The sequence below is a fragment of the Chanodichthys erythropterus genome, chromosome 16, assembly GCF_024489055.1.
Source record: "Chanodichthys erythropterus isolate Z2021 chromosome 16, ASM2448905v1, whole genome shotgun sequence".
Lineage (NCBI taxonomy): Eukaryota > Metazoa > Chordata > Actinopteri > Cypriniformes > Xenocyprididae > Chanodichthys > Chanodichthys erythropterus.
The window spans coordinates 19117458-19143417 of NC_090236.1; the positions used below are offsets into that span (position 1 = coordinate 19117458).

The following is a 25960-nucleotide window of genomic DNA, read 5'->3' on the forward strand; positions in this document are numbered from 1 at the left end:
CAGGATTTTAAAATATTTCCACGAGTTTGTTTTCGTTCCAAAGGGACGTTATATTGAATATCCGGTAGTTTTGAAAATAAATGTGACTTTACTTAAAAATAAATCCGTTATATTTATATTTAACGAAGTCAACACTGTCCTGTTATAACCCACTTCTGTGTCCTATAAGCTCTTCTGTGTCGAGTATAGACGGCAAATCCTCTAAATCTCTTCTGAACGGGAAGTGAGTTAAAAACATGATATTTTCCATCAGTTTAATCTCATATATGTTCGTGTCCTTCAGTTCTCCGTCATCTTTTGCACTTATATTGTACTAGAGTTTCCTTGCACGTTCTTCCATAGCTGAAAACTTCACGATACAAGTTAAAGAGACATTGCCTAGTAACCACGTGCCACGCCACCACACAAATGCCCGTTGTTAAGGCGGGGGATAATTTCGACCAATCAGAGTTCGAGACGGAGTGCCTGCTCTAAACTATGATGTTTTGGATCAGTCATATTGCACGATTTAGCCACAGAAATAAGAAATACAGTCATTTTTGCATCCAACTTCGTTGAAGAAAGTATTTTAATTTCTTAGATAACTCTATAATTATATATTTTTAAATTTATGTGGATAGATAGATAGCATTTCAGGGATTTTTATTTAATGACTGAGCTGAAACCTGGGGGGTGTGTGCAGCCGGTCACTGATTTTGCTAAGTAAGACATGTTCCTGGATCAACATCTTTTTTGATCCTGGAACAATATTCCAATCAACCAACCATGGTTAGGTGCTTCTACATCAATGTTATTCACTTATCTTTCCCCTCTGATTTTAGGGATATGTTATGGGTAGGATTAGGTTTAGGGGTAGGAATAGGGTTAAAGGGTTAGTTCACCCAAAAATGAAAATTCTGTCATTTATTACTTACCCTCATGCCGTTACACACCTGTTAGATCTTTGTTAATCTTCAAAATGCAAATTGAGATATTTTTGTTGAAATCCAATGGCTCCATGAGGCCTGCATAGGGAGCAATGACCTTTCCTCTCTCAAGATCCATTAATGTACTAAAAACATATTTAAGTCAGTTCATGTGAGTACAGTGGTTCAATATTAATATTATAAAGTGACGAGAATATTTTTGGTGTAAATTAAATTCGGAGCGTTATGAATCAGTGTTTCGAATCCGCAGTTCAGAGCGCCAAAGTCACATGATTTCAGCAGTTTGACTGTTTGACACGCGATCCAAATCATGATTCGATACACTGATTCATTTACGCTCTGAATCTTCCTGAAGAGAACGTTTTGAAATTGCCCATCACTATATAAAGTCGTTTTTTTTGGGGGTTTTTTGGCGCACCAAAAATATTCTCGTCGCTTTATAATATTAATATTGAACCACTGTACTCACATGAACTGATTTAAATATGTTTTTAGTACATTAATGGATCTTGAGAGAGGAAATTACATTGCTGGCTATGGAGGCCTCACTGAGCCATCGGATTTCATCAAAAACATCTTAATTTGTGTTCCGAAGATCAACAAAGGTCTTACGGGTGTGGAATGGCACAAGGGTGAGTAATTAATGACAGAATTTTCATTTTTGGATGAACTAACCCTTTAAGAATACATTTTTTAGACTGGATCTTGTTCCAGGATCAACAAAATATGTTGATCCAGGAACATGTCTTGGCAAAATCACGGTGACCATGTGCAGCCATCTGACCTCTTACCATCAGCGGCCACACGTGCAGCTGACATGCTTTAACTCTAAAACTCTTAATATGATCAGGCTCGACTGAGTCAGCTCACAAAGGCTACAGCTACAGCCACAAATACCAACATCCCGTTGCTTGTGCATCTCAGAGCACACATCAACTTTCTGCACTTTACAGAGTAGGCCATTTTTTCTAAAAGCAGTGTGGAAAGAAATACTATCCTATTAGCATAAGTGCATACATTTAGCATTAACCATGTAGAAATACAGACAGTGTGTATAGTATATAGTTTATGATTTAAAGTAGACAGACAGATAGATAGATAGATAGATAGATAGATAGATAGATAGATAGATAGATAGATAGATAGATAGATAGATAGATAGATAGATAGATAGATAGATAGATAGATAGATAGATAGATAGATAGATAGATAGATAGATAGACCTGTGATGTGGGTTATCCAGGCTGTTGGTGGCACCATGGCTGGACGCCTGCGCTTGAAGCGCCAGTGTCCCCTCCAGGCCGGCACATGGGACATGCCTTCATTGAGGTCCGTAAATGGAGGAAGAGGATATTGCTGATGAAGAATCACAACCTTATGTTCTCCTCCATATAAACTGGAGGCAGCCGAAGATAGTTTGAGTCACAGAACAGACTAAATAAGCTGCATTTCTTCTTAGAACTCCTCCCAGCTCCACCTGCTACGAAACAAAGGTAATAGCGGCTCAAGTGACAGCCTCAGGTTACAGCTCAACTTCAAAAACGCCCGGCTCCGGTGCTGTTAAAGGTTTTTGGTTACTCTCAATTCCCATAGAGATGGGAATGTCTCTGCTGGATTCTCACTCTGATTAGGTTTGCGATACGACCTCTGTGACACATTCGTATTGACTCCATCAATCTCTGTCACAATAACGTGGCTTGGGATTTTCACCATTTCAAGTCTCATACATCCACTAAGCATGTCCCTTTCTCTTCAAGGGTCAGTGGCTGTGAGACGGTGCTAAGGTAAAACCTGAGATGAGGACATGCTTAGAGGCCAGAGTCCAAATGGAACAGGGTTTCTAATAACAGGCAAGGTCATCCACAGCGTTACAGGAGAGCTTATCAGCACTGTAGATATTTGAGAAACGCTGGGCTCTTCGACTTGGATGAAATGAAAAAAGCACCAAGATATCACAAATGCTGCTTGACATGTCATGCTTTTTAACATGTACAGAGTGTCAGATATAAAAAGTAGAATGTTATCTGTAATTATGACATGGCTGACTGATCAATGACTGTCAATCACAGCATTTTAAAATCAATTAGAGCACCTGGGCTCACCGCCACCTGTTGGCCTTAGGAAAACAGTGAACAGTGGGCAACATGCATGTAAGCGAGTAAATACAAGGGAAATATGGCAGAGTCATTTCAAAGTGCCACACTTCCTGCTGCCAACAGGTGGCACTTTGATTGTAACTGAATATTGCCATGTAGATGTCATCAGGCTAGGACTGTTATCAAACGTGAAGTTTGATAACAGTCCTAGCCTGATGACATCTACATGGCAATATTCAGTTACAATCAAAGTGCCACCTGTTGGCAGCAGGAAGTCTATCTATCTATCTATCTATCTATCTATCTATCTATCTATCTATCTATATCTATCTATCTATCTATCTATCTATCTATCTATCTATCTATCTATCTATCTATCTATCTATCTATCTATCTATCTATCTATCTATCTATCTATCTATCTATCTTTTGTGGTGTTAATCACATACTTAACCAAGTGTTTCATGATTTAACTTGTTTCTAGTATGTTTGGTACTTTGTGGCATATTGAAATGTGTTTCTGGGAGTGAATTACAGTGTAAAGCATGCCATTTCCTGTTGCCAGCTGGTGGCGCTATGACTAACTGAATATTGGCATATAGATGTCTTTAGGCCAGGACTCTTATCACACATGTGAAGTTTGGGGCAGATCGGATGTGGTATGCCTGAGTTACAACAGCTTCCTCTTTCATGGCAAAACATCAGACTTTGTCAGGCCGCCACGGACACGCCGATCAACAAAAACTCTAGATCTTCACAATTTAACATCACTAAGGCCTTAAAATTAGACTGACCATATGATGTTGATCTGGTTAAATCTCTATGAGGAGTTAATCCCAGTGTAAAACATGTAATTTCCTGTTGCCCGCAGATGGGGTGCTATGACTGTAAATGAATATTGCCATATAGATGTCTTCAGGCCAGGACTCGAATAAAACATGTGAAGTTTGGGGCAGATCAGACATTGTATGCCCAAGTTACAACTTACTGTTTCATGGCGAAACATCAAATTTGTCATGCCGCCACAGACACGCCCTTTAGTGAAAACTCTAGATCTTCGCAATTTAACGTCTCAAAGGCCTTTAGATTATAGACTGAACAAATATGATGTTTATCTGATTAAAGCTCTAGGAGGAGTTTGTTAAAGTACGTCTGGAAATGGCCAAAAACTGCAAAAATTTTGCAGAGAAAATTCAAAATATCTCACTTCCTGTTGGGTTTTCAGATTTTGCACCCTGTGACTTTTTTGTAGGTGTTGGGCTGCTACATGTGTCTACCAAATTTCATACATAGTGCGAAGGGCGCTTAATTGAAATTTTGTAGGTGGCGCTAACAAGCCATTTTGCCACGACTAATTCTAAAACCCATATCAGATGTAAATTTTCACCACTTCTGACGCATGTGCAAAGTTTCAGTTTTCGAGCACGTTTAGGCACTCTAAAATGCAATTAATTTTGGAAAAGAAAAAAAATATTTCTGTATAATGACTGCTCAACTGTATAATTGACCATCATCCCATGCATTGTTCACTATAAAAAGCAACTCAGGGGGCCTCTTGTAACTGGTCCTACTTGACCTGCTCCGATCAGGATTCAAATCAGCGTCTACGGCATAGGAGATGTGCACGCTAACAAGGATGCTAAAGACAACAGCTTCTAGTGTCAGTCAATAGTGAGCCCCTTGAGGCTATGGGAGTATGGTTTACTTGCACAGCTCCTACTAGCTGGTTTCCGTTACACTCACTCACCTAAACCTCACTCCATCCGGGTCACGGCACCAAATGTAACCATTCCTACTCGACCCGCTTCAAGCGGGATTCGAACCGCTGTCTCCGGCATGGGAGACGGGCATACTGACAAGGACGCTAAAAATTACAGTCTCTAGGATCGGTTGCCAGCACGCTTCTTGAGGCTAGGGGAGTGAGGATTACTCACCCAGCTCTTACTAGCTGACCTCCATTACACTCACAAACCTCACTCCCATCCGGGTCATGGCACCAAATGTAACCGGTCCTACTCGACCTGCTCTGAGCAGGATTTGAACTGGCGTCTCTGCATGGGAGATGGGCGCATTAACAAGAATGCTATGACTACAGCCTCTAGCGTCAGTCGCTAGTGCACCACTTGAAGCAAGGGGAGTGAGGTTTACTCGCACAGCTCTTACTTACGTTACCACAATAAATTCTAATTTATTGATTTCATTTAATGTTTTAAGTTGCAAACATCTGTGTACATAATAATGTTGATTATTAAAGGGTTAGTTCAACCAAAAATGAAAATTCTATCATTTATTACTCAACCTCACGTCGTTCCACACCCATAAGACATTAGTTCATCTTCTGAACAAAATTAAGATATTTTTGATGAAATCCATCATGTATCATATTAGATTATTGTTTTAATAAGATATGATGCAAAATGATTGGTAAGGACATAATCAAAATATTTATCTGGTGATTTTTATGATTTGATAATCATTTAATTACTGTAGATAAACTGCTTGATTGTAAAGTTGGAAATTTTATCATTTTTGGTTAGTTTGTCAAAAAATTACTAAACAAATACAAGAGATAGATGAGATGTTTTGGTGTTGTTATAAAATTTTAAAAGATCATATTAAAGAGATAGTTCACCCAAAAATGAAAATTCTATCATCATTTACTCATCCTCAAGTTGTTTAAAATCTGTATAATTTTCTTTGTTCTGTTGAAGACAAAAGGAAGATATTTTGAAGAATTTGTTTTTGAACAGTTTTGGGGCACCATTGACTTCCATAGTAGTTTTTTTTTTTTCCTACTATGGAAGTCAGTGGTGCCCCAAAGTGGCCTGGTTACAAACTTTCTTCAAAATATCTTTCTTTGTGTTCAACAGGACAAAGAAATGTATTTAATTTTAATTTACTTTAATATATTAATAATTAAAGTTTGTAGTGTCAGTACATTAATTGCTATCATGTGTCTATAAGGCAAAATGTCATTGAACAGAAAACACACCAGATGAGTGATATTAAATGAATAATCACTATTGTGATCTGTGTGAAGATCCTGGAGCATCAGACCAAACACAATGCAGGAGAGAATATCCTCCTTCAGTGCCGTGCTTCATCTCACCTGCACACACTGAGGCCTATATTCTCTTCTTAACCTGTTCATTTGAATCAGCCAATTAAGCAGCAGCTTAACTAGCTGGTGGAAAAGAAGTTCAGGGTCAAGGCCGACGTGCTAATCTCACCATGAGAAGAATGACTGCTGAACTATGGATGACGAGACAACCCAGAGACTGGGTCACCTGACCTCAGCTATGCAATGGAACCAAACCAGAGCTGGAGTAGATGACAGCATACGGATTAGCTCATATTATAATGTCCACTGGCTTTAAACATGATGTAGACAGAAATGAAGAGAATGAAAAATAACGTCTGAGGTAGTTCAAAGTGTATGAAGAGGTCTGAAATAAAAAGTGATTTTATGGTATCAAATAATTTAATATATTTCCTAAACATGATATGAATTGACCTACAACCTGGAAATCCCACTGTGGTTTAAATCAGTGATTTGGGGTTTAAGAGCACTAAAACAAAACAACAACAACAACAACAACATTTTTAACCCTTGTGAAAAGAAATGCACTTTATTTCATTATAAGTACTCTAGTATTCTACTAAATTATACCTTTTTTCCACAAAAGTCTGTAAACAAAATAGACTTTCACGTTTTGATCTACAACATAAATGACACATTAAAGCTTTAAGGATTAATGCTGTTAGGAAAAAAGTTTTAAATTCAGCATCTATCATTCTAAATATTCATAAAGTAAAGGTGTTAACGGTTAACCACAACAGATTTTTGTTTGTTTGTTTGTTTGTTTGTTTGTTTGTTTGTTTGTTTCATTCAAATATTTTTAAGATGCAGCGAAATCATGTTTACATACTTCAGGAAACTAAACACGCATTGGCTGGTCAAGGGAGGCATGAGCATGACGTCAACAAGCGAAACAAACAAGAGGATGCAAAGATGAGAGATGACCAACATAACAACACTTGGGGTTCGCGTCCTAATTTAATATTTTCTCCATGAAGAAAACAAAAACAAAAAAACACTTATGTAAAATAAGTGGTTATATCGTTACATTGTACTTGTTTATGTATTACAAGCTAAATGTATTGCTGTTATACGCTCAGTAAACCGGTTATTCATATTGCTGAGTTTCAGGATGTTGGTGAGATCTCCTGCGTTTATCATCTCTGTGAGAGTCTTGGGCAATCATGGCGGCGATGACACCAGCGCGGAGTTCTCTGAGAATACTGAGACGGCTGGTGAGTTTATAAACATTGTGCTTTCATTAAACGAATATAACGCACAGTGTTGGCGTTTCCTAGTCAAATCATTTTTTTAGTGAACATGCATAACTTGAAAATATAATGAACTGCTGAAATGTTCAGTCCTGTCCTCTGTTACAGTCAGTGTATATTCATTAAAGTCACCACGAAATCAAAATGGGCATTTCTACTTTATTTTATTTTTATGGAATATTGCAGCATTTCTTGGGTTCATCCATGCACATCATATTTATATATATATATATATATTTTTATTTATATATATATATATATATATATATATATATATATAAAAGTCATGTCATATGTGCCCTCATAATCTTTAATTTAAAAAAAAAAAAACTTCACTTATGATGTGTTTACTGGCGCAAGGGCTGAGATCACAGCAATAGACCAACCATGACAGGCATGAAAGCGAGGCTATGAGGGTTGGACTTTCCTTGTGTTCAGTGTCATCTGCTGTTTAAAGCTCCTAGATCACTCATAATTTCCCACATAATTTTCCAATATTTGTTTGCAGTCTTTCGTAGGCAGAACAATCCAAAAACACATAACTAATAGTACAACCCACTCAAGAGATGTATATCAGTCCCTCACAGCCTCACTTTCATATCCATTAAAAAACAAAAATGGCGCTGCTGTGAATAAGTTCTATAGCAAGCCACAACAGTGTACTGATCCAATCAATTCCCGATGGACAAAATCAAGTCCTGCCCTACTTTTTTTCTTGTTCGAGAAGTTCGAGTTTCGCTCAGATATATGTCACAGAAGCAGGGAACAAAAGACTTGCAACTTTGTTCATTATGACTTTAAAGACTGCATACCAGTATTCAACCAAAACAGACCCAGGGTCATGAATGTCATTAAATGTCATGCAATTTTACATTTGCGTTGTATACTTTCACTGATCCCTGGTGTAAAAACCTGCTTAGTGTATTAGTTAAAGCACTTGCAGAAATGCTATTGCATTTCATTGACCCACTCATCACAGATACACTATATTGCCAAAAGTATTGTGACACCCCTCCAAATCATTTAATTTAGATGTTCCAATCACTTCCATGGATTACAGGTGTATAAAATCAAGCATGGGAATGGGTCGCTCAGGAGCTCAGTGAATTCAACTGTGTTACCGTGATAGGTTGTCCATTCGTGAAATTTCTGCACTACTAAATATTCCACGGTCAACTGTTAGTGGTATCATAACAAAGTGGAAGCAATTGGGAACAACAGCAACACAGCCACAAAGTGGTAGGCCACGTAAAATCACAGAGCTGGGTCAGCGCATGCTGAGGCACACAGTGTGCAGAAGTCACCCACTTTCTGCAGATTCAAAAGCTACAGACCTCCAAACTTCATGTGGCCTTCAGATTAGCTCAAGAACAGTGTGTAGAGAGCTTCATGGAATGGGTTTCCATGGCCAAGTAGCTGCATCCAAGCCTTACATCACCAAGTGCAATGCAAAGCAACGGATGCAGTGGTGTAAAGCACGTCACTACTGGACTCTAGAGCAGTGGATACGTGCTCCCTGGAGTGACGAATCACACTTCTCTGTCTGGCAATCCGATGGACGAGTCTGGGTTTGGTTGTTGCCAGGAGAACGGTACTTGCCTGACTGCATTGCGGCAAGTGTAAAGTTTGGTGGAGGGGGATTATGGTGTGGGGTTGTTTTTCAGGGGTTAGGCTTGGCCCCCTTATTTCCAGTGAAAGGAACTCTTAATGCTTCAGCACACCAGACATTTTGGACAATTTCTTGCTCCCAACTTTGTGGGAACAGTTTGGGGATGGCCCCTTCCTGTTCCAACACGACTGTGCACCAGTGCACAAAGTAAGGTCCATAAAGACATGGGTGAACGAGATAGGTATGGAGGAACTTGACTGGCCTGCACAGAGTCCAGACCTCAACCCCATAGAACACCTTTGGGATGAATTAGAGCGGAGACTGTGAGCCAAGCCTTCTTGCCAACATCACTGCCTGACCTCACAAATGCGCTTCTAGAAGAATGGTCAAAAATTCCCATAAACACAATCCTAAACCTTGCGGAAAGCCTTCCCAGGAGAGTTGAAGCTGTTATAGCTGCAAACGGTGGGCCAACTCCATATTAAGCCCTATGGATTAAGAATTGGATGTCATTAAACTTCATGTGCACGTAAAGGCAGGCACCCAAAACTTTTGGCAATATAGTGTAGCTTAGTTCAAGTGGAAATTTATTTCAGGACTAGTCAACTCACCTTTGTATCCTGAGCAAAAAAATTTTGATTGTCTTGCTTGTACATCAAAGCCCCGGGTTGTATTCCATCGCCTCCAGCAGTGTCCCAGGCTCCAGGCCCTTGGACCAGCCTCTGTTGTTCACATCTCCACACCCCTCACTTTAATTCACTGGAGAGGCTTCAGATCCAGCCATGGTATGTGCCGCAAAGATGAAATCCCCATATCTTAACCAGGCATATCAGCTTGTACAACATACAAGCCCTGACCCTTCTGTGTTTGTGTCTTTGCTGTCTTAATAAACTGGACTCTTTCAGTATTCTTTTGTTTATACTTTCAGTGGCCTCTGGACAGGTGCTGCAGTTCAAACTCTCAGATATTGGAGAGGGCATAATGGAAGTGACAGTAAAAGAGTGGTATGTTCATGTATTTGTCTTGTAAACATGCTGAAATAGATCTTAATCTGACCTTGACTTTTGTCCCTAATAGAAGACTTGCTTCAGTGGGGCCACCAAATTTGCTGTTAGAATATAGGATAATTTGAGGTGTTTGTTAACACGTTTTGAAATTGTGAGAAATGAAGCCAGAATTGTGAGATATAAACTTGCAATTGCGAGAGAACTTTTTTTAAAAACATGTTAGACTTTTTTCGCAATTGTGAGGTTATATCTCACAATTCTGAGACGAAAAGTCAGAATTGCAAGATATAAACTTGCAGTTGTGAGGAATAAAGTCAGAATTGTGAGATAAAAAGTCACAATTACCTTTTTTATTTTTATTCCGTGGTGGAAATAAGCTTCTTTAGTTACGGCCTAAACATTAGTGGTGCAAAAGAGTTTAGTGTAGCAATCAGCAAATAGCGGGAAAAAAATAAAATAAATAACTTTACTGATTAACCCATATGCTAAATATTAAGTAAAGGTGAATATTCCAAACAAATGTATGCTGATGTTTTACTTGTCTATATGCAGGTATGTCAAGAAAGGGGACAGGGTCTCCCAGTTTGACAGCATTTGTGAGGTCCAGAGTGACAAAGCGTCCGTCACTATCACGAGCCGCTATGATGGCGTCATCCGTAAGCTGTACTATGACGTAGATGCTATTGCACATGTTGGTTCACCTCTTGTGGACATTGAAACGGACAAAGCACTGGGTCAGTCACTGCTGTGGATCATATTTTTGATATTCACTTTGAAATGTCCTGCAGCTCTATAATTGTGCAGTAATAGTGTTTGTCCTGCAGAGGACGCCCCAGAGGAAGATGTGGTAGAGACTCCAGCAATATCCCATAAGCAACCACATCAAGAAATCAAGGACCAAAAAACCCAGGCGACACCAGCAGTACGCCGTCTGGCCATTGAGAACAATGTAATTTTGTATGGCATCAGACTGTAACCAACCCATCATTGTGGCTCTATTGAGTTCTGTATAATTCCTGATCTCTAAATCTGTCCTCTACTAGATTAAACTAAGTGAGGTGGTCGGGACAGGAAAAGATGGTCGTATTTTGAAAGAGGACATTATCAGTTTCTTAGCCAAGCAGACAGGAGCCATCCTCCCTTATGAGGTTGAGAAAACCCCAACACCCGTGATTTCCACTGCAGAGACCCCTCCCAAAGAGAAGATGCCCATCATGGCACCTCCGGCGATCCCGCTACCCATCTTCTCTGGCAAAGACAGGACAGAGCCTCTGAACAGTGAGTTTGAGTGTGTTTCATGTTATTGAATATGGGTCAATTTCATGACACTCAATTTTTTGCCTCATTATTCAAAAATATATTATACAAACCTGATTCCAAAAAAGTTGGGACACTGTACAAATTGTGAATAAAAACAGAATGCAATGATGTGGAAGTTTCAAATTTCAATATTTTATTCAGAATACAACATAATGACATATCAAATGTTTAAACTGAGCAAATGTGTCATTTTAAGGGAAAAATAAGTTGATTTTAAATATCATGGCATCAACACATCTCAAAAAAGTTGGGACAAGGCTATGTTTACCACTGTGCGGCATCCCCTCTTCTTTTATAACAGTCTGCAAATGTCTGGGGTTGAGGAGACAAGTTGCTCAAGTTTAGGTATAGGAATGTTGTCCCATTCTTGTCTAATACAGGCTTCTAGTTGCTCAACTGTCTTAGGTCTTCTTTATGATGCGCCAAATGTTTTCTATGGGAGAAAGATCTGTACTGCAGGCTGGCCATTTCAGTACCCGGATCCTTCTTCTACGCAGCCATGATGTTGTAATTGATGCAGTATGTGGTCTGGCATTGTCATGTTGGAAAATGCAAGGTCTTCCCTGAAAGAGACGACGTCTGGATGGGAGCATATGTTGTTCTAGAACTTGGATATACCTTTCAGCATTGGTGGTGCCTTTCCAGATGTGTAAGCTGCCCATGCCACACGCACTCATGCAACCCCATACCATCAGAGATGCAGGCTTCTGAACTGAGCGCTGATAACAACTTGGGTTGTCCTTGTCCTCTTTAGTCCGGATGACATGGCGTCCCAGTTTTCCTAAAAGAACTTCAAATTTTGATTTGTCTGACCACAGAACCAGTCCATTTTAAATGAGCCTTGTCCCAAAGAAAACACCTGCGCTTCTGGATCATGTTTAGATATGGCTTCTTTTTTAACCTATAGAGTTTTAGCCGGCAACGGCGAATGGCACGGTGGATTGTGTTCACGACAATGTTTTCTGGAAGTATTCCTGAGCCCATGTTGTGATTTCCATGACAGTAGCATTCCTGTATGTGATGCAGTGCCGTCTAAGGACCCGAAGATCACTGGTATCCAGTATGGTTTTCCGGCCTTGACCCTTATGCACAAAGATTGTTCCAGATTCTCTGAATCTTTGGATGATATTATGGACTGTATGTGATGATAACTTCAAACTCTTTGGCAATTTTTCTCTGAGAAACTCCTTTCTGATATTGCTCCACTATTTTTCGCTGCAGCATTGGGGGAATTGGTGATCCTCTGCCCATCTTGACTTCTGAGAGCCACTGCCACTCTGAGAGGCTCTTTTTATACCCAATCATGTTGCCAATTGACCTAATAAGTTGCAAATTGGTCCTCCAGCTGTTCCTTATATGTACATTTAACTTTTCCGGCCTCTTATTTCTACCTTATAACTTTTTTGGAATGTGTAGCTCTCATGAAATCCAAAATGAGCCAATATTTGGCATGACATTTCAAAATGTCTCACTTTCAACATTTGATATGTTATCTATATTCTATTGTGAATAAAATAAAAAATGTATGAGATTTGTAAATTATTGCATTCCTTTTTTATTCACAATTTGTACAGTGTCCCAACTTTTTTGGAATCGGGTTTGTAAATGCAAATTCATGATTACAATGAGGTTTAATAATAATAAATAAAGTAATAATGGGCACCAAAAAGTTGTAAATAAGTTGTTAGCAATTATCTTTTATTATTATTTCTTAAATGTCACATGGTGCGACTTCCCAAAAATGTAATGATAATTATTAATTAACAATTTATGATATGTGTAAACAAACTTTTTAACTTAAAAAAAATATATTAAAAGGCTTTTTCGAAAATGATGATTAAAATGTGTTTATATTTGATGTAAGGAAATGTATTACTTTTTACTTGTTGGTTACTCCACAGGACATTTTCAGAGTCATTAAATAAAAACTTTTCTTGAAAATGGTATAAAAGTTTTTTTTTTTTTAAACCATACGAAACCTACATAAATACAAAATGTACTTTTGCACCAAGAATGATAAAGATAACTATGATAATAAGAATTATATTGTTTATATAAGCGCACACTGCAGTTATGTCGTATACCAATTTAAAATGCTTGAGATCTTCAGGTGAATTTTTATTGGCTGTCAAAGTTTTTATTGTTCAAAGTCATTTTAAAAGTGATTCCAAAAATATTGTTCCTCTGTGTCATTATAGTTGTGGTGCAGACTTTCCTATTCTCATAGAATTATAATGAATATTAGAACTTTATAGTTACAGTTATTGTCCTTGGAGTGAACGGACCTTTTTCTTTATCATGGATGCTCTTATTTGTCATTGACTCACCTGTTTATGATTAGCTCTCTTGAATATGTGTGTAAATCTCTTGTATATGGTGATAAACACAGGTTTCCAGAAGGCCATGGTAAAGACCATGACTGCTGCTCTGAAAATTCCTCACTTCGGTTACTGTGACGAGGTCGACCTGACGCAGCTAGTGCGGTTACGCTCGGAGCTGAAGGATCTGGCGGAGTCTCGGGGTGTCAAACTCAGCTACATGCCTTTCTTCATCAAGGTGCTTTGTAGTTTAACTCTAAAATATATTGTGTACAAATTGCTCTTTACTTATGCAGTTTCTGTAAATTATTTAAAAAATATTCAGTAATGATGAATGGTGGGAAAAGTCATGGAGATTCATTGATCAGAATATGTAGTCACTTCTCTGATGGCTTTTTGCTAAGTGAATATTAACTCTATGGGCCAGTTGTTCAAAAGTAATCTAATCGGATTCCGACTTTCGGATTGGATCAAATCTTGAAAATTCGTTGTTCAAAAGGAAAAAAGGATTCTGAAATCAGATTAGATCACAAAATCCAATCCTAGTTTTAATCTGGATCAAACCTTCAGTTTTTGTTGTTTAAAACTTGTCAGTAGGATTTGGATAACTTTGATCCAAAAAAACTGGATTATCCTGATCCCAACAGGGGGTAGGATTTCAAGGTGGATTCCAGGAGGAAAATGTAGTAAAACTTTAAAACTGGTCAAAAAATACAACATTTATATCATGAAATAAACTTTTTTTTTTTTATTTTGCTCTTGATTAGTTTAACTGTTAAATAAGTTAGAAGTAGACATTAACCTACATATTTAGGCTTTCGGTAACCTACTGTAGCTTTCCTGTAGCTCAGTGGTTAGAGCGTGGCACTAGCAATGCCAAGGTCATGGGTTCGATCCCAGGGATTGCACATACTCAGATACAAATGTATAGTATAATGCAATGTAAGTCGCTTTGGATAAAAGCGTCTGCCAAATGCATAAATGTAAATGTAAATGTACTGTAAAGTAAAAAAGATTTTGGTGCCATAAAACAATCCCAAAACAGCTGTAAATATCCAACAAAAATATTATACTTAATTTCAAAACCCATATTCTTTCTATCATCATGTCCCTTTAGGGGCTCCGTAGAGCACTGGTAATCTGGAAAAGTGTGTATCTGGATCATGGTGATCCAATCCAATTTTTCTTTGAAAAACCAGCACAAAAGTAAGATGGATTACCTGATCCTGGATAGCAAAACATGGGATTTCCAAATCCAGATCATTCTGATCCAGATTAATCTTTTTGAACAACTGGCCCCAGGTGATTAGGGTCAGATTATAATAATAGATTGTTTTCATACTGTTTTTTTCAGGCTGCATCACTTGGGCTCTTGCAGTTTCCTGTCCTCAATGCCTCTGTGGATGAAGGCTTCCAGAACATCACATTCAAGGCAAGAAATACCCCAAAACACTCCAGTTATATCACAGCCTTTCATTTTGAGGTTCATGGTTTGCTGAAATGTCCTAGACAGAACCACATGAATAACATTTTCATTGTCTTTTTTTGTCTTCTCTCAGGCATCTCATAACATCGGCCTGGCGATGGACACTCCTCAGGGCCTCCTGGTGCCCAATGTGAAGAGCGTTCAGGCCCTCAGTGTTTTTGACATAGCTGTAGAGCTCAACCGTCTGCAGGCTCTGGGTTCAGCTGGACAGCTGGGCACCGCTGACCTCACTGGAGGAACTTTCACCCTTTCCAACATTGGCTCGGTGAGGCGCCGTCCACCTGACTTCAAACTTCCAAAATCAAAAGCAAATATTTTACAGGTCAAGTGTGTATTTTCTGCAGCCCTAGCATCCGCAAATGGAATTGCAACAATAATAACTGTCTAAGCGGGTATCCCAAAAATCCTCGTCTTCCATAGCTCAGACAAACAGGTAGCCCTGTCCCAAATTGACATCATTTGTAGTGCTGGTTTGAAAGTATTGATTTCTCCATTTGAATAGATTCTCATTTCGATGAACCAATATTGATTCCTAAATCCCAAGCATCAGTCATTTAGTTTATGCTGTTTTCATTTGATGCTTGAACAAAACTACACTAAACATTATTTGAAGCGGCATGCCATCCAATAGTCACAGTAAGCTTTGTGCTGCTACTATTGATATGAAGTCTCGGATTTCAAATATTGATTTTGATTCAAACAAACAATACCATTTTGACGCTCTTTAATGAGGCATGATAGATTGCTGTAGCGTTTCAGTTCAAGCAGCATGTGAACCATTCATCTTTTCCTCTTACTACTAGTTACAGCACAAAATAAACATGAATGAACATCAGAAGGTATGTTGAAAAAAAACAGAACAACTTACTGAAATGTATCATGTCTCATGTAATCTGTTTCAACCGCAGAAAGATGCCTTGTGAACAATGAACAGATTGTGAACACATAACTTTACATTTACCTCAAAAGTCATTCAATGACCATTCTGCATTTTAAATGTGTTAAAATCTAACCACTCCATATATGTGTGCGGTCTGCATTGTGATTGATTAAGCAAGCTCTTAGACCACTCAGATGAACCTGATTTTTAAAAATGTAAAAGAAACTAATTTCGGGTCAAATGACACGAGGAGTGTTAATATTACAGTAATGAACCAACTGAAAGGGTTCTCAATTTACAGCATTAGAGCTTTTTTTCCCCTTGAGAAAAATTGACACATACTGTACCTGATATAAAGTGGGTATGGAAAGTATTCAGATCCCCTTAAATTTTTCACGCTTTGTTATATTGCAGTCATTTGCTAAAATTATTTAAGTTCTTTTTTTTTTCTCATTAATGTACACACAGCACCCCATATTGACAGAAAAACACAGAATTGTTGAGATTTTTATAAAACTGAAATATCACATGGTCCTTAGTATTCAGACCCTTTGCTCAGTATTTAGTAGAAGCACCTTTCTGTTCTAAAAAAGCCAAGAGTCTTTTTGTGAAAGATGCAACAAGTTTTTCACAACTGGATTTGGGGATCCTCTGCCATTCTTCCTTGCAGATCCTCTCCAGTTCTGTCAGGTTGGATGGTAAACGTTGGTGGACAGCCATTTTTAGGTCTCTCCAGAGATACTCAATTGGGTTTAAGTCAGGGCTCTGGCTGGGCCATTCAAGAAGAATTCAGTCACGGAGTTGTTGTGAAGCCACTCCTTCATTATTTCATTATCCAGGATATCCCCGTACTTGGCCGCATTCATCTTTCCCTCGATTGCAACCAGTCGTCCTGTCCCTGCAGCTGAAAAACCCCCCCACAGCATGATGCTGCCACCACCATGCTTCATTGTTGGGACTGTATTGGACAGGTGATGAGCAGTGCGTGGTTTTCTCCACACATACCTCTTTTAATTAAGGCCAAAAAGTTCGATCTTGGTCTCATCAGACCAGAGAATCTTATTTCTCATCATCTTGGCAAACTCCATGCGGGCTTTCATGTGTCTTGCACTGAGGAGAGGCTTCCGTCGGGCCACTCTGCCATAAAGCCCCGACTGGTGGAGGACTGCAGTGATGGTTGACTTTCTACAACTTTCTCCCATCTCCCGACTACATCTCTGGAGCTCAGCCACAGTGACCTTTGGGTTCTTCTTTACCTCTCTCACCAAGGCTCTTCTCCCCCGATAACTCAGTTTGGCTGGACGGCCAGCTCTAGGAAGGGTTCTGGTCATCCCATCACTGTGCTCTAAGGAACCTTAAGTGCAGCAGATTTTTTTTTGTAACCTTGGCCAGATCTGTGCCTTGCCACAATTCTGTCTCTGAGCTCTTCGGGCAGTTCCTTTGACCTCATGATTCTCATTTGCTCTGACATGCACTGTGAGCTGTAAGGTCTTATATAGACAGGTGTGTGGCTTTCCTAATCAAGTCCAATCAGTATAATCAAACACAGCTGGACTTAAATAAAGGTGTAGAACCATCTCAAGGATGATCAGAAGAAATGGACAGCACCTGAGTTAAATATATGAATGTCATAGCAAAGGGTCTGAATACTTGTGACCATGTGATTTCAGTTTTTTTTTAATAAATCTGCAAAAATGTCAACAATTCTGTGTTTTTCTGTCAATATGGGGTGCTGTGTGTACAGTAATGAGGAAAAAAATGAACTTAAATGATTTTAGCAAATGGCTGCAATATAACAAAGAGTGAAAAATTTAAGGGGGTCTGAATAATTTCCGTACCCACTGTATATGAGAGTCTGGAAAGTCTAAGCGCTTCTTTTATGGGTTAACACTCAAAGAACAGCAGGCTTTCAGTGGGCTTCTATTTGTTATCTAGCGATAATCGGATCTCTCATCATAAAATCATTTAAAAAAATAATTTATTCATTTAGATTGGAGGAACATATGCCAAGCCAGTGATTCTGCCCCCGGAGGTGGCCATCGGAGCTTTGGGAAAGATCCAGGTGAGCTGCTTGTTTTCTTCACCCTTTAATAAAAAATGTAATAGCACATTGATTTCAGCAGATGATGAATCATTGGATCTACAGTAAATAAGTGATTTTTGCTGCTTTGCTTTTGTTTGTTCTATAGACTCATTATAATAAATAACCCATACATGCCTAAATTTTGCACCCACTGCAGAACCTTATAACTGTATATCAAGGTCAAATAGTCTCCTAAAATCAGATAATTTATTTTTATGACAAGATTATTTCAGGTTGAAAAATGTCATTTGGTGCAATTTTCCCCAAAATGTTCAATGCTATTGAGAAAAATTTTGAAAACGTTTTTGAAATAATTACTACCATATGTACACTCACATGTATTCAAGTTTTAATTATAATTTACATTTAGCTGATACTACTCTTGCAATGGTGTAAAAGTTTATTAGAACTATATTTGGAGAATTTTTGCAGCCAATATTTAATGATTTCAGTGGAAATCCACATGAATGGGAATTTCACGTGAGGGGGAAAGATTTCCTTGCGCAGAGTTCGTCACAGGTTCATGTTGGTCATGCTAACAGAACTGCTTGGTTTAAGTATCTTCTGTGCTTCATACATCACTACATTATTGACAATAGACCTTTTTTGCATGCAAATTTTCACCAATATTCCGCTAATGTGGTGTGCCTTTAAACTAAAAGCTGTTTCTCTGCTCTGCTGCAGGTGCTGCCTAGGTTTAATTCTTGTGATGAGATCGTAAAGGCGTACATCATGAATGTCAGCTGGTCCGCCGATCATCGCGTCATAGACGGGGCCACTATGTCCCGCTTCTCCAACCTGTGGCGGTCTTACCTGGAGAACCCAGCTTCCATGGTCCTGGATCTTAAATGAACACTGGTCTGGAAATGAGATTTCTATTGTCCTTTACTCCCTTAGTGTCTTTAGGTTACTTATAGCTGCAAAACAGTGTGTCGTGACTCACGTGAGCACAAATTTCTGCTTTCACATGCATTTGTGGGGGGGAAAAAAATTCTCTACTAGCCTTAATTCACATTAAAGCCGGTTACTGCAACTTTACAACAAAGAACACTTGCCTCATGTTAATGTGTTTTTGAGGAGCAGGTGCTGTGCATTTCAATTTTTTTTATTTTTTTTTTTATTGTCTTCTATGCATTATGCTTGGTTAGAAAAGAACTGAATTTGTTTACACAAGTTAGTCACCTAAAATCATCTCTAAGTTTTCCTAATGTACAAAGCTTGTATGTGGGAGACAGAGGCTGATACTGACTGGCTCTTGGACAAGCATCTAGACGTAAGATCTCATTGTTTGCTGACTTTCTCTGAGACTTCATTCACACAAGCCTCTGTAGAGTGGACAGACAGCCACTTCATCTAAAACCACTTGTGTGCCAATGTGACTGGATGTCAGTGTGAAGAAAGGACCATCATTTAACTGTTAAAAGAACAAATGGACCACACATGGACAGATTACTAAAATGTGATGAGAATAAAGTTGTTTTTGGGCGAGCTGCATTGCTTTTTCCATTATAAATTTCAAAATTAAAGGGTTTGTTCACCCAAAAATGAAAATAATGTAATTTATTACTCATCCTCATGTCGTTCCACACCCGTAAGACCTTTGTTGATCTTAGGAACACAAATTAAGATTTTTTGATGAAATCCGACGACTCAGTGAGGCCTCTATTGCCAGCAATGTCACAACCTCTCAAGATCCAGAAAGGTACTAAAGACATATTTAAAGCAGTTCATGTGACTAAAGTGGTTCAACCTTAATATTATAAAGTGACAAGAATACTTTTTGTGCGCCACAAAAACAAAATAATGACTTTTCAACAATATCCAGCGATGGCCAATTTCAAAACACTGCTTCGACGCTTCATGAATATTTTGTTTCAAATTAGTGGTTCGGATCACGTATCGAACTGCTGAAATAACGTTACTTTGGCGCTCCGAACAACTGATTCAAAACAAAAGATTCGTAAAACTTCGAAGCAGTGTTTTGAAATCGGCCATCACTAGATATTGTCGAAAAGTCATTTTGTTTTTTTGGTGCACAAAAAGCAGTCTTGTCGCTCTATAATATTAAGGCAGAACCACTGTAGTCACATGAACTGTTTTAAATATGTTTTGAGTACCTTTCTGGATCTTGAGAAGTTTGGTGACATTGCTGACAATAGAGGCCTCACTGAGCCATCAGATTTCATCAAAAATATCTTTGTGTTCCAAAGATGAACAAAGGTCTTACGGGTGTAGAACGACATGAGGATAAATGACAATTTTCATTTTTGGGTGAACTAACCTTTTAAACACTGTGGTTAAAAGAAATGATCGCATTGTAAGATGAACGGATTTAAATTTATTTTTGGTCGCACAAGAACAAGCCTCATTGGTTCTTTGCGGGAGCTCAAATGTGCTTGCATGACAAGTGAGAACAAAAGTGTTTGAGCTTTCATATTTGATAAATGTATATATATATGAATAAAAGCCTCCATTAAAACTGTTCATCATATAAAGCAATCATGTCTCTTAAGAAGATTTGGATTAAATATGGATTTCTTTTACAAACTCTATATGAACTTTTTAAAGCATCAAAGTTTTGATTACATGGTCTTTCAATGGAGGGACCGAAATATCTTGGGTTTCACTGAAACATTTCGAAGAAGAATAGAAGTCATTTGGGCTTGGAATGACATGAGGGTGAGTAAATGACAATTTTCATTTTTGGGTGAACTAACCCTTTAAGAATTATACAAACCGAAGAGCAGTTTTAGACCAAGTCTGATCTAGCCCTCAAAAGCTATAACAAGGTAAATCTGGTTAATATAAATCTAAATACCAAGAGAAAACATCAACAGAGAAACCTTGTTTTATTTTTGGTCCAAGCATTCACTTGGGACAGTAGTACATGACATAGTATGTGAGGTGTAGCCGGTGAAAGTCTTTTAAGTCTTGCAGCGTAGTTGAATCTCATGAATGTGCGACTGCTGTACCTGTCTGTCTTGCAACGATTTCGTTCACAGACAGCTAGGTCTTCAGATGTACAAATACACGTTTCCGAATGGAATGGATTATAAACCATCATCGAACTATCTGGGAATGATCATTCAGAAAACCATCCTTGCCTTATTTATCACATCATGATTTACGCAACAATTTTTACGCACAATTCACGCAGAAAATCTTTGTGCTCGTGTATCAAAGATACAGCTGAAAAGAAAACAGAGGTGTCAGTTTTCCCAGGAACCTTTGAAACCCTCAGGTGGTCTGAGAGTTCTCTGGAAGACACGGACCAAAAAAACAAAACAAGATCTGAGATGTGGAATGCTACTTCAGTGGAATGTGACGACAGAATAAGGTATGCGTGTTTATCACTTAAAAAAACAACAACAACAAAATGGAGATTCAGGATCATAGGTAAGAAGTCCGCTTTAAAAGAGGGCTAAGAAAATGTTCTCGAGGAATGCTTTAGATATTTGGCTTGCTCATTACTTGAGCCTGACACTTTTAAAGCAAAAGAGTTTTTTCTCTTTCTGAGTCTACAAAGCAGCACCTCTTGAAAAAACTGGACTGACTTTAAGACAAATGAAAGAAAAATGTTTTAAAACAAACATAGGCATAAATTCTCATTTGGCATTTTAGAGCAGGTAACTACATTGGTGGTTTGTGTTTAAAATCGACATAAACTGGCAAAGTATTTAATGACCATACATGTCAAATTGGTATTTTTCATTCAGAGCCACCTGAGGGTTGGTCAAAAGCATGCAGAGGTCCTGGGTAAAGGTCCTTGCTATATTTAAAAGATTTTCGGTAACACTTTACAAGGTTCATTAGTTAACATTAGTTAAAAACATTAGTTAACATGAACTAATAATGAACTGCACTTCAACAGCATTTATAAATCTTTGTTAATGTTAATTTCGACATTTACTAATACACTATTAAAATCAAGAGTTGTATTTGTTTAATACACTGTAAGGTAACAAACACTGAACTGCTGTATTGTTCATCATTAGTTCATGTTAGTTAATACATTAACTAATGTTAACAAATGAACCTTATTGTAAAGTGTTACCAGATTTTTCTTTAAAGCAACGTTCAAGGCATCTCTCCTTCACATAAATAACAATGAAATGTACATTCAAAAAAAAAAAAAAAGTAGAAATTGCCATTTTCATGAATGAGGGTAAACCAGTCCATGTGCTACATGAGTGTCTTCATACCCTCCTCATAAAAAAACAGTCTTAAAAAACAAAGTAGCCAAACCGATTGATTGATCACAACTGCTGCGATGAAGTGTCCAGTCGGGTGTTTGATTTGTATGACTGCAGTCCAATCAAGCGGTTTGTGAACTGATGTATCTATACACACTGTCCTTTGAATTCATTTGAAGATCTACTTATTGGATCTTCACAAAAATGATCAAGGCAGCAACGAAGGAATCAAAAACAGTACAGTAACTAAGAAGTGGCTGCTCCTGTTGTGAGCTCATATGTGTGTACAAGTCAGTGAGGTCTTGTGTGAAATGTGTGTGTGGTGTAGTCAGGCAGCTTTGTGATGGATTGATTGGATAGCTTCTGAAGAGTCAAGGCTCACTGAGGTCTGTGGTCCTTTAAAAACACTTTCTCAAGCCACTGAGGACGCAGGGGTCAGGTGTCGTCATCTGTGTCCTCTATCAGGACTTTGGTGTCTCGGATCTTCGACCTGAAAATAAAAAATAGACAATAGAGATCCTTCAGTTTCATCAAACGAATCATTGTTGAATACGGAAGCCGGTCTGGCGGAAGCTAGATGTTTTACTTCATAAAGTTTTTTTTTGGTGAAACTGCTAGAAAATCAAAGCCATAAATCTAAAAGTTGTGTTCCAAATTTGAGGTTGATATCTCAAAAAAAAAAAAGAAAAAAAAAAAGATCTTTTTTGGCTTGCTTAGTTGGGGACACTTGACATTTATTCAACAGTGCTTTGATCTGCAAAAATTATGTACCAGTTATCAATGTAAAGCTGCTTTGATACAATCTGCATTGTAAAAAGCGCTATATAAATAAAGGTGACTTGACTTGAAGTAAGATTTTGTTTCTCCATAAGATGCCAGCAGAGCTCCATTGGTACACATATTGTGTATGCAATTTTTGAAAGAGAATAACTCTACTGTACTGAAAGTCACAAATCCAACCAATTTTTTTTATTACATGCAATACAAACCACACTCTGACATCTATACCAACACACCCACACATTTATAGCTGCATAATTTATCCAAAATGGCTCTATAAGTTCCGACTTTAAAAGCAGAAGCTGCCATTTATGGGCTCCTAACTGTAAGTACGTTTTATTGTTTGTACATGTCTTTTAAATGTATTATGTTGCTATTTTTTGGTTGCATCAAGGAAACAAACAAAGACCAATGCGTTTTTGCTTCGCTAGCCAGTTAGCTAAATTCTATTGCATACTTCAACAAACACCAACAAACTTCTATGTTCATAGACAAACAGTTATTCATGCTATAAATTAAACAATACCTTTACAAAAATGCTGCTATCCATTCATGTATTCAGTTACAGTAAAACTTTAGTCTGGATAAAACCGGATACTGAAAGCTAACAAACAGCATTAACATTTACAAGTGACAGCATATCTAAACACTTTGACACAAATACAAACGGAAATAGTTACCATTCATAAACGTCCTTTAAAAACCGTGCTTGCTTTGGTTCTGCTTAACCCTCTTCATCATTGGGTCTGATTTGGGCTCAATTTGATATGGCAATATAGACGCCATTATTTACATTTCCACTGAAGCACTTGTAACAACTAATGGTAAGGGGCGTGGCGTTTCCATACGCTTCAGCGAATCAAAATACACTGGGCCAGCCAATCAATCTGAGCACATTGCATATTTTGGAGGGAGTGGTATCAGAATCAGGAAGTCAAACCAGCCGTTCAAATGACAATGGAAACAGCAGTGTAGAATAAAGGTAAAATATGAAAAATACAGCATTTTTTTTTTAAAAACAAAGCATTAAGACATGCTAAACTGCACCCCATAAACACAAACAAGCCTAGAAAAAAACACTGAACCACCCCTTTAAGGTCATGAGTGTAACTATTTTATGTACCTAGAGTAAAATTGATTTATTAATGGATATACGGAACGAATGCAATGATTGGACGAACATTTTTTGGTCCTGAGAAAATTGCCTACCCTTCCTTTAATATAGCTGGACACCTGAAATGTGTTTTACAGAAACTAGGCATGTCAGGCCTTTGAATATTGTTGTGGACAAAGAGGGAATTCAAAAAGAATGACAACCACTAATTTAAACCAATCTGACAAAATCACTTCATGTTTAAATTTAAATTCAGCTTATTTATTTAGATGCATCTGATGTTTCTTTGTGTCCTATTTATTGCTATCTGTTTTTGCTGTACAAAGCTTCTTATTGATTCCATGTCTGTAGTTGGTGGTCTTATGTTGCACTTACTGGGAGGAGAGGCGTGGTCTTCTTAAGGACATGCTGTAGCTTCTCTTCCAGTTCTTCTTTCCTGTTCCCGATCTGTTCCTCACACCATCCTCCTGGTCCATCATCTGTTCAAGCAGCGTCTGGTCATCTGCATTCAGAGGCGCTACTGAGATGTCCCGCACCGCTCTGAACTCACCACAGTTATTTAGGTGTTCGTTCTCCAGGCGGAAGAAGTTCCAGACAAAGCGCCTGAAACAGATGACAGATTATGAGGATGTTACTTTACTTCTGAGTTACTTCAGCAGCTAGGAAAAACCCATTCATCAAAGAGGTCAATGCAGGTATGCTCACCTAAAGACCTCCAGCGGTGCGAGGACAGTTTCCAAAATATCAGAAATGTGAGGGAATGAAGTCACAACCTCAAGGGAAAGCGTAATGGTCCATGCAAAACGCAAGATTACGTCTTCTATTATGGCACAGTAATAGTAAGCCTGTTCAAAGAGAGCATGAAAATTAACAACAACGAATCTGTACACAATGTAAATGCTGTGGAGGTGACTGTTCTCTACAAAAATATTTAAATAAGACACCTAACTCAAGTGCCAACAGTGTGTTTTAGTGTTGTCAAAAGTACCAACCACAATACCAAGTCGGTACTGAAATTTTAAAAATGTGACGCTTAGGGCTTAGTAAACACTTCTGATTGGCCTTTGTGTTCACACGCTCATCAGACATGTCTGTGATTGACTACAATGATCAACGCATGGGAGGATTTGAAAGCAGTTGTTTATCAGTGGACCGGTCCACTGATAAGACACCTGCTTTCAAACGCTCCTGTGTGTATCTGTCTAAGCGCTCAGTGAAGAGCGTCATTGATGTCTATTTACAAAATGTTTTTGAAGTGTTGATCATTGTAGCCAATCACAGACATTTATCATGAGCGCATTAACAATTGCCAATCAGAGATGTTTACGAATCAGCTCAGCACTCAAAGTGTCACATTTTAAAATTACCAACTTGGTATCACGGTTTGTACATTTGACAACACTAGTGTGTGTGTGTATTCTTACCTTTTGTGGATATACTATCTCCTCTCTGAGAAGGGTGTTTTCCCCTGCTTTACGGTCAAACAGACCCCAGTCCATCTTCAGGTCCCACAATAAGGTGTAGCAGGAGTTAATGATCCTGCAGGCAATTAGCAGGTAAAAGAAGACCTGACCTTCCTGAAGACCTAATGATAACAGAAAGGTAGTGACAGAAAAGAACATCACAGACACAAGAGAACACAGGATTGCACGTTTAGCCATATGGTGTTCCTCAAGGTTCGGTGTGTGGTCCGCTTTCAGTCTCTAAAAAAATACATTACAATTTGCCTGACAAAGAGTGCCTTTCACACTTGTTTCGAGTGGGGGAAAAAAAAGTCATGGTGAGTGAACAAAGAAT

At 38.3% G+C, this 25960-nt stretch overlaps 2 protein-coding genes across 5 annotated transcripts in view; one reads left to right on the forward strand and one right to left on the reverse strand.

Annotated features, from left to right (window-relative positions):
* Nucleotides 1-7000: 7000 nt before the first annotated feature.
* LOC137002756 (lipoamide acyltransferase component of branched-chain alpha-keto acid dehydrogenase complex, mitochondrial-like) lies at nt 7001-19678 on the forward strand. 4 transcript variants are annotated; one of them, XM_067362617.1, is made up of 12 exons: nt 7001-7066; nt 7234-7337; nt 9644-9767; nt 9911-9986; nt 10542-10723; nt 10814-10938; nt 11033-11267; nt 13699-13865; nt 14982-15059; nt 15187-15378; nt 17984-18055; nt 18761-19677. In XM_067362617.1, the coding sequence occupies exons 2-12, from the start codon at nt 7287-7289 to the stop codon at nt 18926-18928; spliced, it is 1470 nt and encodes a 489-aa protein (XP_067218718.1). In that variant the 5' UTR covers nt 7001-7066; nt 7234-7286; the 3' UTR covers nt 18929-19677. The 4 variants fall into 4 exon arrangements, with proteins under 4 accessions (XP_067218718.1, XP_067218720.1, XP_067218717.1 ...); XM_067362618.1 differs by lacking the exon at nt 7001-7066 and adding an exon at nt 7069-7125 and having other exon boundaries at nt 18761-19678; XM_067362619.1 differs by having other exon boundaries at nt 7047-7337; nt 9671-9767; nt 18761-19678.
* Nucleotides 19679-20297: 619 nt separating this feature from the next.
* xpr1b (xenotropic and polytropic retrovirus receptor 1b) overlaps nt 20298-25960 on the reverse strand; it is a 36974-nt gene continuing 31311 nt past the window's right edge. Inside the window, exons 12-15 of the mRNA XM_067362263.1 lie at nt 25588-25748; nt 24869-25008; nt 24539-24766; nt 20298-22759 (exon numbers count right to left, since the gene is read on the reverse strand). Of these exons, the coding sequence (XP_067218364.1) occupies nt 22705-22759; nt 24539-24766; nt 24869-25008; nt 25588-25748 (584 nt within the window). The 3' untranslated portion in view covers nt 20298-22704. The remainder of the gene's footprint in view (nt 22760-24538; nt 24767-24868; nt 25009-25587; nt 25749-25960) is intronic.